This window comes from Platichthys flesus, chromosome 15, assembly GCF_949316205.1.
Source record: "Platichthys flesus chromosome 15, fPlaFle2.1, whole genome shotgun sequence".
NCBI classification, from domain to species: Eukaryota; Metazoa; Chordata; class Actinopteri; order Pleuronectiformes; family Pleuronectidae; genus Platichthys; species Platichthys flesus.
Genome location: NC_084959.1, coordinates 16731885 through 16752519, shown reverse-complemented (window position 1 = coordinate 16752519; position 20635 = coordinate 16731885). Strand labels below are relative to the sequence as shown.

Below are 20635 nucleotides of genomic sequence, written 5' to 3'. Positions count from 1 at the left end.
ACTGCGGTACTACAACTGGATTTTAAGCCTGTGGGGTTGGAAAGGGAAACTCCACGTTTATTTAAAAAAAGACAAAAAAAAGGTTCTCCCAGATGACACAGGAAACACATCGGAACAGACGGATTCTGTGTTTGCAGCTGAGAGTCATGAATACAAAGGTCGTACTACCACGTACAGAAGTGTCAAGTCGTGTGTGCTCTCGTCTGCCCTCGCTTGCACATTCATAGCAGCCCCATTGATGTAATCAGATTAGTCAGGTGAGGCTGTGCTCAACTGATCCGCTGCCCGCAAGCCTCTTAGTGACATGGCTAACTGCACTGACAGAGATCACTCCAAAGCAAGGTCAGACCCATGGCCCGGGACCGGTCGAGCAAAGAACCAGCTTAGCCTACGACAGAGGCAGCGACCCAGCACAGTGCTGGGAGGAGGAGAGCAGCACTTCTGACCTGGGATTTGTTCATGACTGCAATGTTCTGGGACTCGTTTTTGAAAATAAATCCTATTACATATTAATGTCTTTCGAGGACAGTTTCAATGCTCAGTTAGATGACTTGACCCGCTATGATTCTCTGATTTATAAGCACACCTCTCTCCTGGAATTATTTTCTCTCTCCGGTGAACTTTTGTCAAAGTTGATTAATCAAACGCTGAAGAAAAACCCGTGGGAGGAGCCATAGAGCAGCTTAGACATTTGCCTCCTGGATGACTCCACTAAATTGATCAGGTGAATTAATTTGGCCACTGCCCACAGTGACATCACTCGGTCTATGGAGAGTCACAGACTCAGAGGAAGGGAAAAGGGAATCCTCCCAGAAAGCCGCTCAGTTCCTTATATAAAATGTGGGTCAGGTAATAGAGGAAACCTCCTTTTACGTAGCCTCTGGCCTCAGAAGTGGGTCAGTTACCTGACAGGTGTGACTGCACTTTGCTCTCAAACTCAAAGAAATAAATTTGAAAGACATTGAAAGATTCACTGATTTTAATGGCGTCATATAAAGGTATGACAGTATCAGAGCCTTAAACAATAAATATAGTAAATATAGTAACAGGTCTGTAGGAGCCAAATTAACCTTTATGTTGACTCTTATGTTATCTTTCTTTATTAGTACGTGCATGTGTGTGTATGAAGGAATGAATGGGTGATACTAGTTCCATAGGTGTTTTTACCCCCACCTAGAGGACACCTGAACAGGACCTGAGAGGAGACCTGAGAGGCTGAAGGTGGGGCCCAACGGGGAAAGGCATAAGGAGCCAGCAGCCAGAGCACCTGGGGTGGCTGAGGAAGGCAACAGTTTTTTGACCGTGTGCCGTGACGTTCAACAAGGAACTGTGATCTACAAGAGACTCTTTAGTTTATTGTCTTTAGTTTGTTTCAACCAATTTGTAATCCACCTTCCTGCAATAAACGGTCAAAGGGACCAACTGGACCCACCTCTACACCTCATCGTTTTTACACGCGTCAGAACCTAAACCGAGCTCAGCCACCAGTAGTAGTAAAGTAGAAATTGCTGCTACAAGGTCCAACATCCTCATGAAGGGAGTCACTCTGTTGTAGGTTTGACCCAGTTAATCCCCTTCTGTGTCCTCCTCCCTCCACCACACACACTTCATATATCACTGGAGGAACTCACTCATCCTTTAGTTGGACATAACCTTAGATGGCTCTGTCTGTTGTCTTCATGCTCACACTTACATACTGGATTTCTGCTTTTCTTTTGAAATTTAAATATGGATAAAGCAACAAATCGGACTCATGCTAAATTACATTAACACAATCATGAGCGTCAGCCGAGCAGCTCTCACTTACTGCACCTCTGGCAAAGTCAGATCCAGATGTGACCCGACAGGCTCCTATACCACACCCTCTGGTGATTTGTCAAATAAACTAAACTGGGATTAGAAGCCAGTTGACTGAAGATGTAAATCAGTCAAAACATCCTGATCTCTGTGAAACAACCAAGAATGAGCTAGAAACATGGAAATTGTCCCAGTCACAGAAATAAAGGCCCTTGTTAGTCAGATATAAATAAAGCCCCAAAACACAGCTATGGAAAATTGACACAAGTCCAGCCTAATATTCTCTTGGTGAATGCTGCATCCTAAATGTGTTTGGAGAGGAAACACTGTCATGTATGGTTAGGGTGTTGTGTCAGTCAGCTGAGTTATTCAAACAAAGGACAAACACAGTTAGACCAGAGTAGAGCCAAAGGTCACACGATAAGGTCTCAGGCCCCACAGGGTAGTTGTCCACTTTGTCCTGTCAGTGGTCGAATACTGGAAACCATTCTCCTCTGTCACGGCTGTTTCACATTTAAAATAATCGGTCACCATATAGTTATATTTGTCATTACTAAAATTCTGCAGCGCAACAAAAAAATTTGAATATTCGTATGTTAATGTGGTACTTGTCTATTAGGAACAACAAGTATTAGACCACAAAGCACAAACAAAGCTTATAAATTATATAATCCAAACCATAACAGGACAATTATCTGCACCATGTTTATGGACTTTGCCCATGCAGAGCTATAAAAACATCTGCTGGACTTGTTTCTGCTGTAATTCCATCCATTCAGCGAGGTAAAGAAAATGAAGGCCTTTGTGTTAAATGCCTTCAACTTCATCTTCAACAGACAGGAACCAGTATGAGTGGAAGTCTTATCAGAGCAATTCAGTCGAATGTATCATCGTTTTGATGATACACAGCTCTTTCTCATCACTTGGGTGAAATGGCTGAATATGTCTGTGGAGCAGTGATATCTTCACTATCACAGATATTATCCATCAGACATTTAATCTGGAGCGTGTTCAGGTTTATCCACGCACAGACGTTGATTCTGAGCGAATGTGTATGGGACCGTTTCTGTTGACATTAAAACGTGACTGATTGTCACTGCAGCGGAGCCTTATCAGACACACTGTCCTGTTCGCAGCTACGTTACCATTTTAATCTTCATCGCAGCTCCTTCAGAAGTCATAGCTTTGTTTTGAGCTCTGGTGATTAGATGGAAGTAATGACGACAGGCCCTTTTACTGGATCAGCCTGTGGAAACGGCCTCACAGTGATGTCATCGGGGTTATGTCAGCTCGGGCTTAGACGTAACAAATGTATGTCTAGAAGTCTGTGTTATGAATTGATGCCATGGAGTTTGAAATATACGGGAATTTATTGAATTTACTGAATAATGAGATGTTTTTTTTCTGAATATTTTTATGCAGACACATTCAGGGATATTGGAGCTCATACTCCTAACAGAAATCACTAATCACTCTTTGGTTGTTTATTGAATTAGAATATATGTCCATGAAATATTATTAGAATTTTTGTTTGACATTTTCTTTGCAATGTCCTTCTTTTTGCTGTAATCTTAAATGTATGCATATGATTGCAATTTGATCCCTCCCATTGATTTAACAATGCTATTCTCACGATGTCATGCTACCAGGGAACCGTGTGGTTGTAATCTGCTGGGTAGGTACTACATGTTGTGTAGTATAGTTTATTGTGTTGGTAGTGTCTCTAGTAAAGTAGATATTTGTTGACCTAAGAATTATTGATGTGTGTTGATATAACTGTTTTCAATGAATTATGTTTGTAATCAAAGAGCCAGTGTTTTATTTGTGCATGTGTGTGTGAATACAGCTAGATTGTGACAGTCAGTGCTCGGATTCAAACCTTCACTGTTCATTTTATTCACATTAATACAGATTGATATTGTTAAATGAACTTGTAAAATTGAGACAGATTTCTACAGTTATATTCTTGGTGCCTCACACCAGGGGGGTGCCTCTGTCATTAATCTTTTTGATTTAAAAATAATATTATTAATATTGATAATCATAATTTGAAGATTATTTATAATTAAACAATTTAGTTCCTGCATTTCATCCTGCAGGAAAATTGAAAATCCCAGGAGCATCGTGGGCTTGCAGGGTTGTTTTAACTTGTTCAGCAGCCTCTCCCTCATGAAACACTTGAGGGGTGGAGCAGTGTGGGAGGAGCCCTGTGTGATAGAGTACATAAAAAAGTTTTCATTTCGATTAACCATATTTTACAAGCATCGAAGTGCTACAAGGGAGCTGTCAGGATCTGTGCTGCAGAATGTCAGCTTCAATCAGTGAAGTACTGACCATCATTGGAGGCCTCACGGTCGTTTTCCACCTGCTGAGACTGACCTGGAGATGTTGGCGCGGGCTCAGAGAGTTTGTTCTGGCAGAGGTTTGGCACATGGATTTAAGGACATATGGGCGATGGGCAGGTAAAGTCAAATAAAATAAACTTAATGAAAGGTTTCTTTAATAGCAAAACAAAAAATGGACAGCATATATCACTGTATGTGTGTGTAGGAGAAAAAAAGCTGCCAGTGTCACATGTTGACAGCGCAGTTCATGTGAGAGTGTCTGTTGTGGAGAAGATCGTAAGTTAACAATCAAATGTCGTCAGGAAACTGTGTGGGAATATTTAGGTTCCCTTTCAATACGCATCTGCAGCAGCACACAGCAGGCTTCCTCCCTGTCAGGCCTGTTTGATAAGGGGTGGGATAAGCAGTTCATATACTTAATGGGACAAAGGCGTCTCACTGGCTGCAAACATTCAAAACCTTTGAGTCAGTTTTCCATCTTCATATTCTGTTCAAAGTTTCCCTGTGGATTTAACCCCCAATAACCAACATGCACAAACCTTACTTACTTCATGAATTCACTGGCTAAATATATATCCACATGGTAACTTTGACCTTAAAATGAGCTACTTGACTTGTCTGCAAATATTTTCTACCTAGTTGCTTAAATCAATCCATTGTATCATGCACATATTCAGTGATGCAAACAAATGTGGGAAAAAAGTCTTACAGTGTTTATTGATTTATGGATTTCAAAAAGTGGGCTACTTACCAAGCAAATCTAAAAAGGTGGAAATGGTTGCAGAAAGAACGTATCCCAGCTTCACATTTGCAGTTTCGCTCCTCTCTGAATAAAGTAAATAATGTATGACATTATGACAGTAATGTTACGCTGCAGTTACAGTAAGAGCTGTATTTTAGGAATATATATTATTGCACTAAAAGATTCATACTAATTTCACAGATTTGCTTTTGCTTTAACTGCAAAGCTCCATTTATGAGTAGCATGTTCTGCCCTGTGCGATCATGACAGGGTTTTGCCACTTATCACATGTTTGCTCAAGAAAAAAGATAACATGTCCTCAAAGAGGAGAACAAAATACACTTTCCTGGAGTTCAGTTTCTGTGTGACCAGGATCTTGTTCACAAACAGCAGCAGAAACATGGGGATGAGGTGCTTCACATTTCTTTCCTCTGACCCCTCTCTGTTATATCGCTGTTGTCTTACAGGTGATTTCCTTAAGTGTCAGTTTTATTTATATTTTAATAATCGTAACACGATATATATCTGTGCTTCCTTCCCTGTACAGTTGTAACCGGCGCTACATCGGGCATTGGTAAAGCTTACGCCTGTGAGGTGAGTCTGCAGGTTCCTTCTAACAACCATTTCTCACCATATGTTTGAGAAGTGGTGCAGATTTTGAGGTTCAAGAGTACAGCTGTCTAGAAGAAGTGTCACAGTTTTGATTTATTGGCCGAAAGTGCGATCAAACCTGTCGGCCCGCATGTCTCCTTCTAGCTGGCACGTAGAGGCCTGGATGTTGTCCTGGTGAGCAGATCTGACGATAAACTGCGAATAGTTGCCAAAGAAATAGGTGAGACTTGTGCAAATAGTGCTGCGTGTTCTACTGATGTTATCGCAAAAACACCTCTGACCCCTTTATCACCTGCAGAGCATCAGTACGGACGAAAGACTCGCACGATCAGAGCGGACTTCACAGACGGCCACAGCATCTACCCGGCCATCGCTGAGGGACTGCAAGGCCTGGAGATTGGAATTCTGGGTAATAGGACAACAGATTTTAGAGCAGTGGACAAACAACAGGATGTTATCGCCTCAAGAGACAGTGTCCGTCTTGCAAACATTGATAAAAATACATTTATGTTACACAACACTGCGAGAAACGACTTTTTTTTTAAATATATTTTCGTCATTGACTCAAATGGGTTCTTTCCTGAAACTTCCATCAAGCTGCATTAAAATCCATTCAGTGGTTGCATGCAATCTTGCTCACAAAGACAGAGTAGGGCAGTAGTAATATTATTCACATTGACGAATAGTTCACTAACTCGAGGTTAAGAAATGTTTTGTAGCACAAAAGTTCACCATCTTATCATGAGACTTTTGGGTCATTCTAGTATTGTTTGAGATAAGTTATTTCTTCACAATTTAGTTTATTCATTTAAGACAAATACTTACTGACAAATGTTCCTTTTTGTGTCTCTGTAACCCCCACAGTCAACAATGTAGGAATGTCCTATTCTGATCATTTTGCCTGTTTCCTGGATGTACCAGATCCTGAACGGGTAAGTTTGTTGCTTTAAATGCGATGCATGTTTTAGTTTGACTCCCTCAGGCTGTGAGGGAATGTCATGCTGGCCTAATTTACAGTGTTTTCCTTGTGCTTTTATTTCCAACAGAAAATCACTGAGGTCATCAACTGTAACATGCTGTCTGTCCCTCAGGTAAGATAAACAGTACATCAATGTGGGCTGTGTGTTTGTGTGTGTTGATTCCACTGTTTTGTCGACCCCTAACTAAATATGCTAATTTATATTGTTTTACCTCAGATGACCAGACTGGTCCTTCCAGACATGATCAAAAGGTATTGTCTTAAATATTAACACTATCACAGTGGGTATGACACGATGAGAGGATAAAATAAGTCATTGGATATTTATCTTCCTCTCCGATACAGAGGCAAGGGGCTCATCATCAATATTTCCTCTGAGGCCGGCGTCCGCCCGCAGCCTTTGCTGTCACTTTACTCCGCCACCAAGGTAGGTTCTCCTCCACAGCAAAACACACCCTGATCAGATCACATATTCACTCATTAGCAAAAACACGCTCCCCGATGCTCTGCTGGCTTGTAACCGTGTTTTTCCTTTTTTTTCCAGATTTTTGTAACATACTTCTCTCAGTGTCTGAACGCTGAGTACAAGGGAAAGGGAATTAATGTGCAGGTAAAGTATGCAACACAAGCTGAGCCCAGAAACTATCACTCCTGTCATTTGTGGTTCCTTGATTCAAATTCTCACATCTACACATTTAAAACGTATTAAATATATATAAATAAGCTTCTTCTATGCCAGTTTCAGCACAGCAGCCCCTATATGATTTGTAATGTTTGAAAGTTCATTAACTTTGAAGCATTTCCTGACGTTGAACAAAACATTTCTTGGGTTGATTCTGCTCACTATGTTATAAACACAGCTTATTTCATGCAATCATAATGTACTGGAATACAAACAGGTAGCTGCAAATGAAAACAACTAGAATGGCCTGTATGTGCCTATATTTTCATTAAGATCAATGCATTATCTTACATTATAAAGTGTGAGTGTTTTATAATGTAAACTAAATATGATATACAGTTCTTGTATCCTTCCCTTGCTGTCTCACCAATATTAAGTAATGAGTAATTTCTCAGAAACTAACAAACCAACCAACAAACAAACGTACAGTAGGACATAGGTAATAATGTTCAGATTCACAAACAGTTCAATAGGTCTCTCAATGTTAAGAAACAAAAAAGAGAGTACTAGTATCCAGAACATCAAAGAAAGAATCAGTAAGTGAGACATCGAAGACTCAAGAATACAACCAAGTCAAACATTTATTTGGCTTTTCTCTCCTGAAAATCCTGCGGCAAACATCGGTCTAGAATCAGCTCAGCTCCAGTTTTAATGGTGTTGTGTATTTTTAAAATACTAGATATGCAACAGTTGTGGAGAGAGGTAATTATTGCGCTTTAAGTTTTAAAGACATAACGTGAGGCTGTTGAGTTTTACTGGAGCTGCTGTGTTTGCAGAGTCTTTTCATTTGTTGAAACATGCAGCTTCTAATTTTAACCTTTGCGCCCCGCGGCTCCCCCTGACTTTTTCTTTTTTTGTTTGCAGCATGTGAAGCTGCCTCAGTCAAACTCCCTGTGCTTTGGATACCTCTGCACTGGACTAAATGTTTTTCATTCTCATTGGTGTTTTTGATCAAGGGAAGTTCAACCCATGTAAAAACAATTCATGTTTCCCCAGTGTGTGGCCCCCTTCATGGTGTCCTCCAACATGACGCACAACATGAAAGCCAACTGCTTTGTGAAAAGTGCTTCTGGGTTTGCACATGAAGCTCTGAACACCGTGGGTCACTCCAGCTACACCAGTGGGTGTCTGTCCCACGCACTGCAGGTCAGAGGGATGAGCGACTTGTAATCACTTACAAATTGTCAGCTGCTGCAACACCCTAACGTCTCACTGCCTCTCTCCTCTCCTCCGACAGAACGTGGCCCTAACCGTTCTCCTGCCGGACTGGTTGCGCATGTCACAATTCCTTGTCAGGAAACTCCAACGCTTGGCAGAGGTGATAACTGTAAAGAGAAGAGCGAGGGAGGAAGAGGACAAACTCAGAGAGAAGGAAGAGTAATCGTTTACTTCGAATTATCGCTAATATGAATATATACAGTATGCGTTAGTGTAGGTCAGATACCTAAAATGTATATAGCAAGGTAAATACTAATATATTTATTTGTTTACATTTATTTATGGTGAATTATTGCATTACGGTTGTAATTATCTGTCCATATTTAATTATCCACGTTCAACAGCCTTAATCCACTGTATTAGAAATTTCTTTTCTCTCTTGCTGTATTTATTATTAAACTTGACAAAAACAACAGACACAATTTGTTTGTATTGCAGTTAAGCAATGTTTTAAAGATATCATCTGGAACAACTTAACAGTTACAAAGATAGTATCACGCAGTACATTTGGCATATATTTACTCCACAGGATCGTTAGTAACTAAACCATTAGTAAACAAGTGGCGCTCCGATAAGGCTTTCTCGTCAATGACTGACGTCTCAAGGTTCACAACCTGAGATGGAATCTGTGAAAATGGCAAACCCAAGATGCTTCTGAGCAACTTTCCTGTGCCCTGCATCGTTCAAGGTCCAAGGTTCGAGATCCATGCAGTGTTGGACACTATGACACAAAAAACATGAGAAAAGTGCAGTAACATTTCATTCTGTATATAGTCCATGTGGTTATAAGCTGCAGAATGTGAGAAGTTTAATCTAGAAGTGGTCTATATTGTCACGACTGAAGCTCCTAATTATTATTCTAGTACCTTCAACGTGACCATCAGTGTAACCCTTCTGGTGTTTGTTTGCATTGTGAAGCGCAAACGCCAATATTACTTAAGTTAGCACATAAAATAGCAACATTCATCGTCATGATAAAGTCATCTGTACACAACAGGTCCCTTTGTGAAGCCGAGTGAAACACGCTCAGCAGCAGAAGCAGCGTGTTGAAGTATTTGCCCCGAGCACAAGCATCAGAACGCAAGTCAGCACAGATACAGAAACAACTCTTGACGACTTGGCCGGAATGTTAGAATAAAAGGGAAGAAAAAAAGAATAATCGATAAAAGAACAATTACTATAAATTAATATGAACATTTCTTTAAAGCTGATTCGCATGGATTTAAATGGTAAATTACAAAACACTACTCATTTAGAATTTCATCCCTGAAATCACATGAAGACTTGTTTATATTCAGTCTCTGAGAAGAAACCCGTACTGCTCAAAAGAGACTTGACACATATTTATCTGCCGTGTGCGAGACGACAGGCCCAAAGGCTAAAGTAACGAGCTAATGTAACGAGAGCTTAAATATATTTCTTGGCTCGAGCCAGTTCAAGTAGGTGAAAAATAGGACATTTTCTTGGAACGTGAACAATACGCCTGACTGCACGTGCTCAGAGATCAGTGTATGTGACCGGGGTGATGCCGTGAATCAGGAGCGTTGGCCCTAAACCATTGGTCACTGCCTCCAGCTGAGCCACATACTGCTGCGACTGGCTGCGATAAGCGGGAGGTCGAGGCAAATACAGGAAGCGAACAGCTGCCTGCGCGCTGTGCTCCATTATCATACAGTTCACTGCCGACAGGAAGCCCTCGGAGAGAGCTTGCGTCTGCTCTTCGGAACACTCCACGTCTGACTGAGTGTGATGCTGCACCACGGAGTCCCACGGCACAATCTTTATGGACGCCCTGATCCGCAGCTTCTTCAGCAGCTCTCGAAACGTCTCCTCGTTCACCACCCAGCCCTGGTCGCTGGACTCCGTCTCCACGTTCAGGAAGATTCTCATCCTCGCGTGGCGCCACTTGCTGGACATGTTGAGCACGCAGGCCATCTGCAGCAGGAAGAGGCTGCACACGTCCTCGTAATCTCGGCTGCCGGGCTGGAGCAGGTTGAGAGGCCACACGTCTATTGTCCGCTCTGATCCGTCGACCTTGCTGTCTTTACCCTCTCCTTCTAACTGGAAGAAATAGCGGCCGAGGCACACGTTCTTGTTCATCTTAATGGCGTCCGAAATGATCCCGACGTACTCTTCTGGCGACAGCCAGCGTGGGCTCTCAACGTGTCGGACAGGGGGGAAATGAGCCTGCAGCGAAGGCAGGTCAACGCCGAAATTATATTCTCCGTCTTTACTCCGTCCTATTGATGAGTCATAGAATGCAGAATCTTGTAGAAAGAAGTCTTCAGGAGTGCAGCTGTCATAGAAACCCAATATCAGCATGTTGGGCTTCATGCCGCCTTGTTGGGAGAAACAGAAGAGCGAGTCACAGAGTGCAGGTTAGGCATAAATGAATGTGGGCATGATGGGAGTTCAGCAGAGCTTACCTAAACCTGTGATGCGCAGCAGATGCTGGGTTCCCTGTCTGACGGAGGGAGACAGCGTCAGATCGACGAACGCCTTCACCCCGAGTTTATCAACCAGGCTCAACCAGAAGTTATACTGCTGCTGGACCGGGTCTGCCGGCAACGAGTCTACAACACAGACAGGCCCGGGGTAAATGCACTGCATGGGTTTGAATAGTAAAGCTTCAGGGTTTAACTATCAATAGAGCGACTACCCCAACAGTCCTCTTGAAATCAATCAGGCTGCACCAAATTTTAAACGCTTAAAGAAATCAGGAGCCTCCATGTGTTTGATCTGTTTAATCAAGATCCATAAATAATTCCCCCTGCGAAATTCCTGGATCTGCAACGATATTTAACGATTTCTTTCCTGACTCATCCTCCACCTAGTTGTATGGAAATTTGGTCATTAGTAATATTGCTTCCAGACAGACAAGGGTGAAAACATAACCTCCATGGAGGAGGTCACAACTCCTCACAGTTCAGTGTCAGAAAATATCTAGACATTGCAGTGTCCTCTACTGGACACCAGAGGGCAGAGAGGCAATCTGTGAGTTGGTGCACGAGTGACGGAATATGTCGGCGAGTTTCATCCATGAATCCTTGAGGTGCATCACGTCAAATAAAATAAATTTGTTTCTCACAGTTTGGGACAGATATTGTACATTTTAAAGAGGAAGCAAGGAGCTAGAGATTAGACTGATTTCAGATAAGGCATCCTGAGACACTCTGGTCTGATGCCACTGCGGTGCAGAGAGAAAATACTCTCATTAATAATGCAGGAGAAGCAGCAGGTGGAAAGTGAGAGCCCACGACTTGGCTTATCTTGATCATCTGCTCTCAGACTGAAGGATAAAAATAAACCTCACATGATGCCGGGCTGATTCCATACATCAGTGACGGGCTTCCACACGCAGGAGACGGCCAAGAGAGGAGTTTCAATTTATAAACCAACCATTTCACTCGGGTGAAGAAGGGAACGAAAACAAGGACAGTGATCACATTGTGTCTGAAGTGATTAAAAGAATAATCCGGAGCCGGTTGAAAAAAGTTGGGAAGGGAGAGGCAGCGAGAAAATGATTCTGAGATAAAATATAATTGAATCCTGTCGGCTGCAGATGGCCAGCATCGACCATCCACACACAGCAATTACCCAGATCCCCCAGCTGCACGTGGCCCAGCACATACAGCCCTCCCTTCTTCAGCTGGTTAACGAACAGGATGAGCTGACAGGAAGAGCGAGGGTTGGCCACCATCAGCAGCACCTGCGGCCGCCAGAACTTCACGTGGTCCTTTCTCACGTCGAGCATCAACAGATACTTGCGCACCTGAACAAGGCAAAACGGCACATGTCTGATGAGTGCATGTGTGCGTGTGTGTGTGTGTGTGTGTGTGTGTGCGTGCGCGTGCAGGTACCTGATGGAATATGAGAGCCTGGCTGATGTAGCCCCAGCTGCTGGTGGGCGACCTGTAGTGGAGGAAGAGGAGCAGCAGGAGCAGGAGGACGATGCTGCCTGAGGAGTAGACGGGGTTGATGACGAACATCATGACCAAACAGCTCACGATGCCCAGCAGGCAGGTGTGCCACGAGAAGAGCTGGAAGGTCGGCCTGGCAAACACACAGAGACAAAAGAAAAACGTGAAGCCGCTGAACATGAGAAAAGCAGAAGTGATGAAGATATACCTTTTATGCCTGTTTACTAATACAATACACATTAAGCTATCCTACATTTTAGCTCTTCTACGATCACTGTCATTTAAAGTGTAACTTCACCCCCGCCACTGAGCATCGGCCTCATAAGTCAAAATGACATTTGAAATACTAGATGGCGTTACGAGACACTTTCAACCCATAAAATGTCCATAAAAATTTATAAAAACTCAATAAGGTTACAAATAATAGGCAAGAGGAAATTCAGCATTTAAATCGTAAAACGTGTTTTTCTCAGCGAAAGGAATTATGGGCAATCACTACAGATACCAGTGGAGGTATGCAACAAAGCAGGTTTACCTTTTGTGAGTGTTTCTTTTCATGTATCAGTACTTTAGAGATGTGTTTTCAGATAGTTTTCACTTTTATTCCACCACATAGATCAGCAAATATCAGTTCTTTCTCCTCCACTACATTTTCACAATGCTTTGAGTTAGTTTATTTTTTTTTAACTAATCAATAACCACGGGGAATTGGTCTCGTGATCAAATCAGAGTGGGTGGATAACTAACTAAAGTGGAAAAGATGATTTGCTACTTTTACTTGAGTACGTTTTTTGTCTGTTGTTTATACTTTTACTTAAGTGAATTATTTTGAGTGCTTCCTCCATCAGTGATGTATACAGTAGATATTTTCTGCTAAGCAAACATCGTTTTAATCACAAATCTGACTGTGTAGTTGGATTCAGTTACAGGCTGCTGAAAATGTGGTTTCCTATTCCTACTTGTCACTGATACAGCGCAGTAAAGAAAGATACTGATCTGTTATTACCTGAAATTTGGTGCGGACGCCCACTCCAGGGCCAGACAGGCCAGGTCAACTGCAGCGAAGGCGAGGAGGTAGAAAACCGTCACCAAACTGGCCACATTATTGAGCTGACCTGCAAACACGACACACTGACGCACACACACAGACCACAGGTCAGGACACCGGGCTGTTGTTCTGAACGCGGAAGACAGCAGAACATCCGCTCACCTGGGCCAGACCCCACGTGTATAGCACTGCCACCCATGGATTCCCCGAGGCTGTTGAGATGGTTGCTGGGGCTAATGGAAGACCTGTGGGGAGGACAACAGTCTCTCAGAAAACGACTCAGTACGCAACGAAGGCGCCGATACGGTGGGTAAAGGATTCATGCCTTACCAAAGAGTTGATCCACGGCGAGAGCATGGAGGATACGAGACGCCCCGATCATAGAGCACATTGCCGCTGACAGAGAGGCGCAGTAGATCCCAATAGTCACAAGCGGTGGCCAGAAGCTGATGCGCTGGAAGAACCCATAATCCTGAATCAACAGGGTCCTAAAGACAAAAGATAATTAAAACTATTCATTATGATTTTTTATGATTCTAACCCTAACCCATCTCTCTTTACACATTATTACATAACACTAATACGAGTTATTTCAGACCTGTCACAGGTGGCGCTGACCAGGATGAAGAGGAGGACGTAGACGGTGAACGTGTAAAAAACAGCGACGATGGTGCCTTTAGGGATGGAAACACTCGGAGCCTTGAGCTCCCCTGGGGACAGATGTGGACAAAGAGCCAGCGTCATTTGCTGAGTCTGGTGACTCTCGCCTCATCTCTTTCCTAATATTACCCTGAATAGTGACATGTTGTTATATATGTTACACTATGACCACAACCGCTAACCTGACATGTTGGCTCCGGCCATGATCCCGGTGCAGCTGGTGAACATGACGGCAAACACGGTGGCGAAAGACATGACGGAGTTGGTGCTGTAGTCCAAAGAGTAACCAGCTACAGGGAAAAGTGAGGAGCAACATCAGAACCTTTATTTGAGCTCCAAATCACATCTGGATTTACGGTTGATGTGACCCACAAACGAACACTCACAGCCAAGGTTGTTCCTCAGCGTGGTCACACTGAAGCCCGTGTAGCTGGCGTTGTAGCGAAGCGTCTGGTTGCCGGGTCCCGGGTGGGTGATGACGAAGTCCCGAGGCTTGACCGCCACGGAACTGATGAAGACGGACAGCAGGGACACGGTGACCACCAGCAGGATGGCGAAGGCGGTGCGGCAGTAGATGTTGGCGCCCACCAGACACACGAGCAGACACAGCAGGAGCACCACGGAGGAGTAGAGCACCGTGTACCAGTAGCCCTGAGGGAGCACGCGGATCCCCCCGGACACAGACGATTCTAGAAGAGAAGAAAACAGAGAGCGGAGAGCTGAATACCCGGAAACATGACATGGGGTTGTAGAAAGAGAAAGAAAAAGAAAAACTTACCAGGATCTGCACCGAATAAGTCAAGTATGGCCTCCACGAGACCCAGGACATACTCCCCACATGCACACACTTTGGCCAGGAAGAACATCAAACCAATGCTTCCTCCAAACTCCGGGCCCAGAGAGCGACTGATCATGTCTGATCACGTTGTGTTAAGGTTGGTGAGTGACTGTGGCTGGGGTCAGGATAACACATGAAGAAAGCTTGTTGGGTAAGGATACAGTAGGCTCCACCGCCTTGTATTGCGCCATTGGTGGAAATGGCACAGATGGACAGTATCGTAAGAGAGATGATGGTGTAGGCTACGAGAACCATCAGGAGACCCTGTAGCAGCCCGGCATGACCAACCACAAACCCTGTAAGAGAGAGAGGGTGTCAGTGTCGGTCAGTGCCGCACAATGACTCAGCGTTCAATGGGAGGTGATTCATACAAAACGAGACAGCTTCCCGTGTTCTGATCTCCTCACAGAACTGTCGCTCACCTGTTCTCAGAAACAACACAATGCTGAACATGGACAGGATGGTCGGCACCATCACCCCGAAGAAGGTGTTCAGTTGTCGGGGGTCCTTGGTCGGAGTCGCCGGGCCGGACTCTGGGATGGCGTCTGGCGATCCGTCGCATGTCACCGCGCCGCATGTCACCGCGGTTACAGAGAGGCCGCACACCCCCGAGGGGATCAGAGGGGTGCGTTCGTTAGACATGGCTGCTGAGGGGGGGGGGGGGGGGGGGAAGGGCACTTCAGATTAGTCCTCTTGTGCTGTGAAAAAATATCAGGGAGGACATGTTTCCATTAGAGTGAAACAATATTGCAGAATTGGATCTGAAGCTGTGACAATAAAGCTGATTCTGATATAAGTCGGGGCCAAACGGGAAACATGTTCACAGTCTTCCTCTGTTTTCGTGAGTTGTGGTGTTTGATATAGCATTACACCATAATACATTATGCGACGTTGACCTTTGACCTTTTGGAAGAAAACAGAAACAACGGAGCTTAACAAAGTCGACTCCGTGTTATTAATATTCCTGTGGACAGGGGAGCTTCTGTTCCTCTGCTAGCTCAACATACACTCACTGACTTTGCAGAAGTTGCGCTTCAGTAAATTGTCGCTGCTGCACCATGTGAGGAAATTCTCTATCAGTCCTCTGTGCTCCTCAGTAAAAATAGTCTCCCAAGTGCAGACGGCATCTTTTTCACTCAAATGATCCAGTCAGATCAAATAAATGTCTACACTCAATAGAGTTTATTTAATTCATTCAATGAGGTCTTCAGTACATATAGTATATGGACAGCCCTTAGAGTGTATATAAAGATGGACAACTTAGCAGCTCCCCAAGGGTGAGGCTTTCTCGAGCCCACCCCCCACCCCCTGGGGCTGACTACAGTAAAGGTCATAAACCCGCATCATCCACACCATGATCGCTACTTCCCAGACTCCAATGGACGTCATCAGCAAAATAAAGGAGTATCTGGGATATTTTGGCTTAATTTCTGGACAGTCCCCTTTTATATACAGTCCATTGTGTTCGAATGAAACATTAGGGACACGCTTTAGCAGAATATCATATTGGCTCGATTATCTTACAGTTCTAATTATATACCACATTTGTTTTCTTGATGTATTTTCAAAATGAATGCCACACACACACACACACAGTTACATCTAACACGGTGATGCTCTTGCCGTCTTCAGTGCTTCCTGAAAATGACGAACAACAGTAGCCCGTGTCCTACATTCCATCAGCATCCTTAAACAAACACTAAGTGTTTACTTTAGAGGGCTGAGGGAGCAGCTGAGAATATTACAAATCTAAAAAGGTCAATCTGAAAATATTTGGGGCCCTTTGAGGGACAGAAAATGTGGTTCGTATTCATACATGCGATTCAGTGGCTCAACGCAAACATAGGAATAACAATGCAAACAGGTTGTGCAGCACTCATGTGTCACTGACCTGTCGTAATACTTGAACCCAGTGAGTCACTTCTCGGCTACCACAACGTGCAGCAGAGATCAAACACTGGGAAACCACGAGTTAGAGTCTGGGAGGAACTTTTTAACGACTGCAGCCTCCTTAATGAAAGCTCCCACTCGCACCTCAGCTCGGTATTTGCAGTCAGCCGATTCACACCTGCTTGTCGGAGCTGACGTCCTCTGCTTGTTTTCTTTATCTCTGGCGCCAGCGTGCACCTTTGCCATCGGAAAAACGCTGCCAGGATTTCCGTAACACCATGAAACCTTCCCTGTAAAACATCGGTCCTGCTCTAAGGTCCTGACAAATCACATGATGGCAAATGGAAACTAGGCCGGAAGTTTTTACACAACAAAACATGACTGGACACGCACGAGACACACGCTTCTATCATGAGAGATCACACCCTGTAACTGTTTTTCTACGCTAGATTTTGAATTTGTTTCGCCTGTTAAACTGAAACTAAACAATCCACCAAGGGTTGTAATTACATTAGCGTTTATTAGCAGGATGACACAACAACTACTGGATGGATGCGGAATGGGTCTGGGGAAGAACCCATGGAATTCTTGTGTGGATCTTGGTCAAGGGGGGGGGGGGGGGGGATCCAGGAATTTCTTATTACTTTCTTTATCAGTGTGAGAGTTTTTCCACATTATCATTACTTTCTCAGAGACTAACTCCTGGATCTTAATGGGACAAAAACGGCATATTAACGGGAATGATATTTATGAGTGTGTACAATTTGGAGCAGACCCAAATAAATTCTGGATCTAGTGAATTTACATTTCATTCATAAAAGAATGTTTGCACAATTGGGCCCGGACAGTATCAATATCCTGCCGTATTCCCACACGGACTGAATCGGACATTATCTGGAGTTTATTCTTGGGGACTGGCCGGACAAACTCCAGGGATAGCTTGCAGCGACTGACATTTGCGTTCTCTCTGGATCATTTCAGTAGAATATCTGGAGTTCAGCGGGTCTGGAAGCAGCTTTAGATCGGCTACTTTTAACATAGTTGCACAATATTTACATCTAAAACTTGAGTCAAATACATGAGATGAGACAGACTCTCAACACCATCATGGTGAGATGACTCGTCTGCGGTTTAAACAAGGAAGTTGAATGGGCAATAAGAACCACACACATGCTACACATGTACACATTAAGCGCTGCACACTGTTTGGCAATATCATCGTTAAAGACATGTGACTATTTAAATACATTGTCATTTGCTGATATACTTACAGGAAAGGCAAAATGCTTTCTTGGAAATGTTATTTTTGTTGTTGTAAGCGCTCTTAGCATTAAGAAAGTAGCCTTTCAGATATTGAAGCAGAGTACAGCAGTGTTTCAGGAACGAAAATAACAATGAAGAAGATACAGACACAGACGATGTTTCTGCTGAGCCACAGACAGTTTCAGATGGTTCAGATGGTAAGAGACGTGTTTGAGGAGGAGGAGGAGGAAGAGGAAAAATGGGCAAGGTTTTGTTTGTTTTTTAAATGGTCAAAGTTTAGGGCAAGGAGATAAATTTACAATGAAAGCAAAATGTTTTGAGCTATCATCTTCATGTCTCTCTGCCTCATAGCCTGACAAATCAAAACATTTAGAGCACATTTGTTTTCTGCACCTCAGGTCTTAATGAGTTCCCTTATTGTTTTTTTTTGATGTAATTTCAATGACATTTCATTTCATTTTATTTGATTGAGAACTAAATTATCTTTTCAAGCCTGATTGTCTACATATGCTGTAGGTTTTGGTCCTTTGGCAAATAAAATGACTGGATAAGAAGAAAAAGCAGACTGTCTGAGCCTCATAGGTAAAAACACAATTACTCAGCATGTTGATGGAGCAGATGCGGCGATGAAAACTTGATGTCCTCTGAGGGGGAGATGGTAAACACATGTATAAATAATGCAGCTATTCTGTTTTGCTCGGAAGTATATTTCCTGTCACCTCCGATTAAAGTGATTCACTTTCATTTACTATTTCTTGATAATTATCTTTCTAACTCCTTTGTTTTTATGATGTTTAACATATGTCATCTTGAATTCTGGCTGTGTTTAATTCACCTGGTAGTTGTCAAACTGTATAAAGTAATCATGGCTGATCGTTTTCTGCTTTAACAAATATAGTGACAGGAAGAAAACCAAACGAACAGAGCAGCAGGACCTAACGGGACAGGCCCTGTGAGGGTCCCCGGGCCCTACTTCTGGAACAACTTCAGTAAAACACATCTTGTGCATTCACGTCGCATGAGGGTGGAGCAGATGCGCCATTAACAAACTGTCTGTTTTAGTTTTGTGACGTTTTGTGGTTCACGGGTTCAGGGTAAGGGGTGGCGGGGACGGAGCCGCCGCCGCCGGCGCGTCCGGCTGTTATAAAGCAACAAACCCTCTGTATAGCCCTCCTGTGCAGCGTCATTCAGAATCACGCTGGATTTCCGCAGCGGGACGCGCCATGGGATGTTTTATTTATCTCCAATTAAAACACCTATGAGTTTCAACTCACCTCTCCGGACCTCCACCACACTTCCTGCTCGGTGCTTCCTGCTCGGTGCCGCCTTCTCTCCGGCTCCTTCTCTGCGGGTCTCCGCTGCCTGTCTCCCGGCTGAGGACGGTCAGGTTTTAGGGACCGGAGCGGGCCGGCGGACAGAGCCGAGCCGTGCCGACACTTGGATGCTGGCGTGCGGGATGTGATGATGATCTGCCCAATAACAGCAAAGCAGCCATGACACGCCTGCTCCCTGTGTTATTTGTCCTGAGGTGTCACGGGGGAGCAGTCACCGCCCATGTGACCGAGAGGAAGGAGGGCCCAAAAAATATAACTAACCCAAATACGTTCAGAGCAGGTAGTGCTCATCCAAACTGGACACGCACTGTCTGACTTACAGGGCAGTCAGACCTAAACTGTGATTTATAATAACGTCTCTTCACTGAGGAACAGGATTCAGATGTGACCTCAGTTGTTTTTTACTGAGAGGGGGGGAAACTTGTGGATGTAATCACATGTGAGGTCGCCTGAACTGTAATGGCATTTCTCCACACCAGGGATCGCTATTTTGACAAAGATGACGTCCGGGATGAGGAAGAGGTGCATTATTTAGCAGCAGGAGTAAACCTTATGCGTTTTCATTGAAAGAACATCTTTTATAGTTTAAAAGCAAGAAAACACAAAAACAAATTCAATTCAAATCAAAAATACTTTATTGTCCCCATGGGGAATATGTTTTGGGCCAAAGTGCTGCAGCAGCTGCAGAACTGTACATTATGTAACCAACGACAGAAATACACACACACAAGGACATATCGTGTAAGACCCAGAATAATGACGCAGAATAAAAGGGAGTTGAATATGGCTCCTGCTCTAAAAAGACAAATTGAAAGAGCAAAAATCTGAGGTCTACAATCTGCGAGTCGTAGACGCCTTCGTCCATGCCGATCCAAACAAACAACAAACTAGAAGTAAAAATTAGCAAAGGGATGGAGATTGTATGAGATACAGCAAAACTGCAATTTACTTTTAAGTTGGATTAATTTAATGAAAGTAATAATATCAGTATCACTTGAGTTCATGGTCTGTTTTCTGGATCAGGGAGCTGTCTGTGTTTATATATGTACTTCCTTATATGAATTTGATAAAATCCCACAGAATATTGAATTAACAGTAAAAGCGTTGACTAAGAAAATACACTTTTCATTGTTAGCTCAATAGAACATATTTTGAAAATAGATCCTTGATTAAACACATTGTGTTCTTCAAATAAAACGACAACATAAACATTCTGAACATTTCATATTTATTGTTAATAATGTGTTAATAGCTGCTTTCGAAACATGCTATGAACTCCAGATAATCTCCTGACATTCTCCGGAGAC

At 43.4% G+C, this 20635-nt stretch overlaps 2 protein-coding genes across 2 annotated transcripts; one reads left to right on the top strand and one right to left on the bottom strand.

The window, feature by feature from the left end:
* The first annotated feature begins 4076 nt into the window (after window positions 1-4076).
* hsd20b2 (hydroxysteroid (20-beta) dehydrogenase 2) lies at window positions 4077-8776 on the top strand. Its single transcript, XM_062406383.1, has 11 exons — window positions 4077-4259; window positions 5432-5478; window positions 5641-5716; window positions 5795-5905; window positions 6361-6428; window positions 6543-6587; window positions 6693-6727; window positions 6821-6902; window positions 7020-7085; window positions 8154-8303; window positions 8395-8776. The coding sequence occupies exons 1-11, from the start codon at window positions 4103-4105 to the stop codon at window positions 8536-8538; spliced, it is 981 nt and encodes a 326-aa protein (XP_062262367.1). The 5' UTR covers window positions 4077-4102; the 3' UTR covers window positions 8539-8776.
* Window positions 8777-8797: 21 nt separating this feature from the next.
* slc12a9 (solute carrier family 12 member 9) lies at window positions 8798-15507 on the bottom strand. Its single transcript, XM_062406382.1, has 13 exons — window positions 15264-15507; window positions 15003-15137; window positions 14782-14919; window positions 14390-14692; window positions 14186-14293; window positions 13942-14053; window positions 13674-13831; window positions 13506-13588; window positions 13302-13426; window positions 12236-12428; window positions 11973-12147; window positions 10802-10948; window positions 8798-10714 (listed from the first exon to the last, which is right to left on the bottom strand). The coding sequence occupies exons 1-13, from the start codon at window positions 15481-15483 to the stop codon at window positions 9873-9875; spliced, it is 2739 nt and encodes a 912-aa protein (XP_062262366.1). The 5' UTR covers window positions 15484-15507; the 3' UTR covers window positions 8798-9872.
* Between the last annotated feature and the right edge of the window lie 5128 nt (window positions 15508-20635).